Raw genomic sequence first — 7529 nt, forward strand, 5'->3', positions numbered from 1 at the left:
ATGGATGTGATGTGGGTGGATGAACCTAGAAGACTTGGGCTTTTACCCTGAGTGATGTGGGGGAGCCCCAGGGGAGCAGCTGCGAGGAGAGGAGGGATGTGACATGGGTAAGAGGCTCACAGACCCAACCTGTGGACTCAGCAACCATCTGTCCCCAGGCATGGCCCCAGCCTGGGTCTCTGTCCCGTGGCACTGCTGACGTTTGGAGCCGGGTCATTCGCTATGGGCCTCCGTGATGGCTCAGATGGTAAAGAATCTGCCTGCAAACCTGGGGAGACCCAGGTTTGATCCCTGGGTTGGGAAGATCCTCTGGAGAAGGGAAAGGCAATCCACTCCAGTATTCTTACCTGGAAGATTCCATGGGCAGAGAGCCTGGCGGGCTACAGTTCATGGGATTGCAAAGAGTTGGACACGACTGAGCGACTACACACATCCTCCATGGGGGGCTGTCCTGGGCACTGTGGAGCAGCATCCCTGGCCACCACCCAATGGATGCCAGGAGCACACGCTGCTCCTTCCAGTCGGGACAACCAATACAACCAGACTTTGCCAATATCCTCTGGAGGGCAGGGTCACTCCCACTAGGGGATCCCTCATCTAGGTAGTGTAAGAGTAAGCAAGGAGATGGGCCTGGGGTGCTAACCGGGGCAAATCCTGGAAGGTTCTGTCAGGCTGGAAGGCTTTGGCCTCTCCTGTCATTTACAGATCTTTCTTGGGATGGGAGAAGTGGATGCCTGCACGGCTGGAGCTTGGTGAGGTTTGGGTCACATGCTGCCCACAGGCAGACTCATCCAAAGGCCATTTGTGCGAGGTGAAGGAAAGATCTACCTTAGAGTCTGATAAAACTTTTAATATTTAGACGTTTGGGCATTTAATTCTGTTGATCTGGGCTCACGGGTAACGCTGCCCTGGTCCGGCAGCCTGCAGCAGTCTGGTTTGAGTCCACGGGGTTGCTGGTGATAATGATGGGCACCTTGGCCTTGACGCTGGTCAGGGTCCAGGGCAGGTGGACGGTGCTGACCAGCTCGTACTGGGTGTTCATGATCTCACTGTCCTGTGAGCCACTACCGCTCACGGACAGCACGGGCGGGAGGTAGAAAGTGCTGACAATCTTGGTGGTGTTGAAGGCCGTGATGTGGGTGTTGGCCTCCTGCCTGAGCAGCTCACTGCTATCCACCCTGGAGCGGCGCTCCGCATTGGGCGTGAAGCCCTCGTAGTGCACGTGGGCATACAGGGCGAAGATGACCGTCTTAATGCACTTGCTGGTCTGGTTGTTGATTTCGGTGGTGAAAATGACCCTCTCCCCCGGCGTGAAGGTATTCTTTTCCATCTGGATCTGCAGGCAGATGGTGCCCTGGCTGCAGCAGTTGTAAGACACCTTCTTCTCAGCCTCCACGAACAGAGGGTTCTAGAAGTGGGAGTGGGGAGGGACAACTGTGAGGAATTGAGGCCACAAGGTCTGTTTGCTCACTTAACAGTCCACCTGGTCTTGAGTCTTTGGGACTCTCCAAAGCCCTTTGAACCCTCCTACATTGATGGTGGAAATGTTAACTGGTGCAGCCACTATGGGAAAACAGTATGGAGGTTCCTTAGAAAACTAAAAATAGAATATGAACTAGCAATCCCACTCCTGGGACTCTAGCCGGACAAAACTCTAATTCAGAAAGATACATGTGCCTCTACGTTCATAGCAACAATGTTTACAACAGCCAAGACATGGAAACAACCTAAATGTCCATGGATTGATGAATGGACAAAGAAGATGTGGAACATATACACAGTGGAATATTACTCAGCCACAAAAAAGGATGAAATAAAGGCCATTTGCAGCGACAAGTACGCAATTAGAGATTACCATACTAAGCAAAGCAAGTCAGAAAGAGGAAGACAAATACCAAGTGATGTCACTTATATGTGGAGTCTAAAATACAGCACAAAAAAAAAAAAGAAAAAAAATACAGCACAAGTGAACCTATCTACAAAGCAGAAAGAGACTCATAGACTGTGGCTGCCAAGCGGGAGGGGGAGGAGTGGATTGGGAGTTTGAGGTTGGTAGATAAAAGCTATTAAATTTAGAGTAGATAAACAACAAGGTCCTAATGTATAGAACGGGCAATATATTCAATATCCTGTGATAAACCATAATGGAAAAGAATATTTAAAGAAAGAATGTATGTATGTGTATGGACTTCCCTGGTGGCTCAGTGGTAAAGAATTCCCCTGCCGATGGAGGAGATAGGGTTTTGATCCCTGGGTCAGGAAGGTCCCCTGGAGAAGGAAATGTCAACCCACTCCAGTATCGTTGCCAGGGAAACAGTCCATGGGGTAGCCAAGAGCTGGACATGACTTAATGACTAACCAACAGCAGTATGTGTGTATAACTGAGTCACTTTGCTGTACAGCGGAAATTGGCACACAGTTGTAAATCAACTATACTATACTTCAATTTAGAAAAATAAACAATCAAAGCCCTTTTCCATTCTGAGTGACAATGTCCTTGTCTGTAACATAAACCTAAGAAATTCATAAGACCTTGGTTTTATCTCTACATCCGTAACTCACTTGTTGTGTGACGTTGAACCAGTGCCTTGACTTCTCTGAACCCTAGTTTTCTGGAAGACAGGGAATGTCTTATAGTCAATAGCCCAAGACCTAGGGCTTACTCAAGTAGTTCAGACTTAAGGAAAAAATATTATGGGCTCTGTATCATGAAAACTGTAGAACTGAAATTATGTAACATGTTTAAATAAAAACTTCAAAATGCTGTCTGTATCAACCGGTTAGCTGCTGGATTGCAAATAAATTCATATATACATTATATTTAATGTGTGGCTTGAGTAACATTTTACTCTTTTTTAGGGCTTCCCTGGTGGCTCAGATGGTAAAGAATCCACCTACAAGAGACCCAGGTTCAATCTTTGGGTTGGGAAGATCCCGTGGAGGAGGAAACGGCAACTCACTCCAGTACTCTTGCCTGGAGAATTCTATGGACAGAGGAGCCTGGTGGGCTACAGTTCATGGGGTCGAAAAGAGTGGAACATGACTGAGCAGATGAACACTTTGGGTAACACTTTACTTTTTATGAGTGGATACTACTTAAAAAGATTTGAGGGAATTCCCTGGCAGTCCAATGGCTAGGACTCAGGACTTTTACTGCCAGGGCCCAGGTTCCATCCCTGGTCAGGGAACTAAGATCTTGCAAGCCTTGCAGTGTAACAAAAATTTTTTTTAATTAAAAATAAGTAAAATTAAAAAGATCTGATGCGATGTGGGGTGTGCTTACAATGAGTTACTCTCCAGTTTTGCTGGCTTCCTGTGTCTTCTTCTAGATGAAATCGATACTTTTACAAATATGTGTGTATGCATGTGTGTTTGTGTGTCTGTGTGGCATTTGTTATTCTCATGCAGATGTTTGCATTGTTTAGAAATACATTTATTTGTGGTTGAATTATACAGTAGTGTTTTACATATTTGAATGCTTTGTATAAATTAATCCTCATATGTTTTCCAGCAACTTGCCTTCCTAGCCTAACATTCTGTGTTTTGAAAGGCATTCATGTTGGCGGCTGTCATTCTGATTCATTCATTTTCACAACGGCAACGAAGTGTGTTGCAAAATAGCTTATTCACCCATCCCCCCTCCACGATGGACATTTATATTGTTGTTATGTCTTTGATATCATAAAAGAGCTAGAAGGAGCATGGTGAAGACACTTCTTGGGCTTACATACCAGAAAGAGTTGCTCTGTGCTGTGCTTAGCTGCTCACTCGTGTTCGACTCTTGGCAACCCCTTGGACTGCAGCCTGGAAGGCTCCTCTATCCATAGGATTCTCCAGGCAGGAATACTGGAGTGGGTCGCCATGCCCTCCTCAAGGGGATCTTCCAAAACCAGGGATCGAACTCAGATCTTCCACATCGCAGGTGGATTCTTTACCATCTGAGCCACCAGGGAAGCCCAAGAATACTTGAGAAGGTAGCCTATCCCTTCTCCAGGGAATCTCCCTGACCCAGGAGTTGAGATGAGATACAGATGGCCAATAGGCACAGGAAAAAATGCTCAATGCTGCTGATCATCAGAAATGCAAATCACAGTCCCAGTCAGATAGCACTTCACACCCGTCAGAATGGCCACCATCAAAAAGTCTACAAATAGCAGACATTGATGGGGATGTGGAGAAAAGGAGCCCTCGTACATTGTTGGTGGGAATGTAAATTGGTGCAGCCACTATAGAGAACAGTATGGAGGTTCCTCAAAAAACTAACAACAGAGCTACCAGATGATCCAGTCACTCCACTCCTGGGTATATATCCAGAGAAAACAAAAACTCCCCTGGTGGTGCAATGGTTGAGATTCTATGCTTTCACTGCAGGGGATGCGGCTTCGATCCCTGGCCAGGGAACTACCGTCTCACACAGCGCATGATGCAGCTGAAAAAAATGTTGATTGGACCCTCTGAACTGATTTTTTGGTTATTTCTAGTCTACTTATGCTATGCTATCGTTTTGTTTTATATAAAACAAAAATGTTGTAAGCCATCAAATTAATTTTTTTCTGCTACATTCTATCCTATTTTACTTATTTAATACTATTATTTTCCATCCTACACATTGATTTTATAAAAACAAAGTTTGTTGCAACCCAGCAAATTTTATATTTTCCTACCTCTTCTATTCTGTTCTTTAATTTTAAAAAATAAATGGCAGCCCAACAAATGGATTTTTTCTGACATTTTCTATTCTACTTATTTTATTCTCTGTATTGTTTTCTTTTTTAATATTTTTTTAATTAGAGGACAACTGCTTTACAATATTGTGATGGTTTTTGCCATACATCAACATGAATCGGCATTAGCTGTACATATGTCCCCCTTCTCTTGAACTCTGGTCCCACCTCCTTCCCCCTCTCACCCCTCTGGGTTGTCACAGAGCCCTGGCTTTGGGTTCCCTGCCTCATACATTAAACCTCACAACGGCTATCTATTTTCCATATGGTAATGTATTTTGGAAGAGGGTGTTTGCTATGACCAGTGCGTTCTCTTGGCAAAATCTATTAGCCTTTGCCCTGCGAAAGAGTCGGACACGACTGAGTGGCTGAACTGAACTGAACTGAATGTATTTTGTGAGTTGCAAACGTTGTTAATATAAAATAGGAAAATAGTATCCTTTAGTACTGTTTTCAGAAAACAACATTTGCAACCTACAAAGTTGATATTTTTAAAAAAACGTTTTTTTATTTTGGGCTTGCCTGCTCTTTCATTTTGTAGAAATATGCCTTGCAACTTGCTAAATGGATTTCATACCCCACTAAAGGATCATGACCGAAGGACCGTGTTCTAGATCCAATACCCTTTGTCTCAGAGACCTTAGGCTGACCCCTGACCCCTTCAGCCTCACCTCCTGCCCTCTGCCTCTGGCCCCTGCCTATCTTCAGACTTCCCATGCTTTTGCTCCTCTTGGAAGGCTAATTGCAGGCCATTTCATTCTAAGCTCCTCTAGTCTTATTCGAAAATTCGTTGCATGCGTTAGGACCCTACAGGTGTGAAAGGACTGGCTGCCCTAACTCAAGACTAAGCCAGCAGTTCTGTCCTGGTCCTGAAGGAGGTGCCAAGAGACATCAGTGGTGGCCAAGGGGAGATTCCCATGCCAGGCCAAGTGGGGTGGCCCAAGAACCCAGAATTCCAAGAATGTTAGGTTACTAACTCAACATTGATCTTCCGTACCTGGCAGTTTTTCCCGATCTCCCTCTTTCTTTGGCATATGTGAAACTTTGGGAGGATTCTTTCATTCAAGCAGTATGATTTTATCAACTTGGTGCCAAGTTCAAGGAAAACCCACAGCAGTGAAGACCAGTCCAGTCCCTACTCTGATTGGAAAGATGGATATAAACATGGTACACTTTTTTTTTTTAATGGTACATTTTTTAAGTTCTTTTTTTTTAATGTGGACCATTTTTAGAGGTTTATTGAATTTGTTACAGTATCTCTTCTGTTTTATGTTTTTTTTTTTTTTTTCCTGGCTGCAAGACATGTGGGATCTTAGCTTCCCGACCAGGGATCGAACCTGCACCCCCTGCTTTGGAAGGCGAAGTCTCAACCTCCAGACCGCCAGGGAAGTCCTTTAATGGTAGGTTTCTGATTAAGATAAGTTATGAGGCTATGGCAAGGGGCTAAGGTAAAGGGAGACTCCCTCAGACTTGGTTAGGAGAGAGATGTCTTGGGGATAAGTGCTGTACTCAACGGGACTGCTTGTTGCAAGACAATGGGTCATGTCTTTCAAAATTCTAAAGGTACACAGGGTGTAGAAAAATCGAAACCCTTGTACATGGCTGGTGGGAATGTAAAATGAAGCGGCCACTGTGGAAAAGAGTCTGATTGCTCCTCAGAAGGTAAGATGTAGAATTACCATCTGCCCCAGCAATTCCACTCCTAGATGGCTACCTGAGAGAAATGAAAATACATCCACGTAAACACGTGGACACCTATGTTAGCAGCAGCATGGTCCCTAATAGCCAAGACATGGAAACAACCCGATGTCCATCAAGTGATGAAGAGATATATAAAAGGTGGTGCATCCATGCCACAGAAAGACGATTCACCCTTAAAAAGGAAGAAAGCACTGACACACACACTACAGTGTGGATGAACTTTTAAAAAGAAATTAAAAAAAAATTTTTTTTCAGCTGCACCCCATGGCAGGTGGGACTTTAGTTCCCTGACCAGGGATTTAACCCATACCCCCTGCATTGGAAGGTGGAATCGTAACCACTGGACCCCCAGGGAAGTCCCTGGATGAACCTTGAAAACACTATGTTCAAATAAGCCAGATACAAAAAAGCCACATAGTGTCTGATTCCATTTATTAAAACAGGAAATGTCCAGAACAGACAAATCCCCGGAGACAGAGAGTGAATGTAGTGGTGGCTGAGGGAGGGGAAAGGGAGGTTTGAGGGGAACAGGTAAGGGATGCAAGACTTCTTTGGTTGGTGTTCAGTCCCTCAGTCGTGTCTGACTTTTTGCAACGCCATAGACTGCTGCACACCAGGCTTCCCTGTCCTTCACTATCTTCCAGATCTTGCTCAAACCCATGTCCACTGAGTCGGTGATGCCATCCAACCATCTCAGCCTCTATCAACCCTTTCTCCTCCTGCCTTCAATCTTTCCCAGCATCAGGGTCTTTTCCAAAGAGTCAGCTCTTCGCATCAGGTGGCCCAAGTATTGGAGCTTCAGCTTCAACATCAGTCCTTCCAATGAATATTCAGGGTTGGTTTCCTTTAGGATTGACTGGTTTGATCTCCTTGCTGTCCAAGAGACTCTCGAGTCTTCTGCAGCACCACAGTTTGGAAGCATCAGTTCTTCAGCGCTCAGCCTTCTTTGAATGGTGGGGGAGGGGAGGCATTAAAGTGTTCTAACACGGACAGTGGTGATGGCTGTACAATTCTGTGAATGCATGAAAAGCCATGGATTTGGACACTTCAAAGGTAAGAATAATAAGGTATGTGAATTGTATCTCAATCAAGATGTTAAAAAAA

At 44.8% G+C, this 7529-nt stretch overlaps 1 protein-coding gene across 1 annotated transcript in view; it reads right to left on the reverse strand.

Moving 5' to 3' along the window:
* Positions 1-829: 829 nt before the first annotated feature.
* Positions 830-7529, reverse strand: part of ARRDC5 (arrestin domain containing 5) — an 18098-nt gene continuing 11398 nt past the window's right edge. Inside the window, exon 4 of the mRNA XM_010828174.1 lies at positions 830-1408. Coding sequence (XP_010826476.1) covers positions 872-1408 — 537 coding nt within the window. The 3' untranslated portion in view covers positions 830-871. The remainder of the gene's footprint in view (positions 1409-7529) is intronic.

This window comes from Bison bison, unplaced genomic scaffold (genome assembly GCF_000754665.1).
Source record: "Bison bison bison isolate TAMUID 2011002044 unplaced genomic scaffold, Bison_UMD1.0 scf7180017864492, whole genome shotgun sequence".
Taxonomy (NCBI): domain Eukaryota; kingdom Metazoa; phylum Chordata; class Mammalia; order Artiodactyla; family Bovidae; genus Bison; species Bison bison.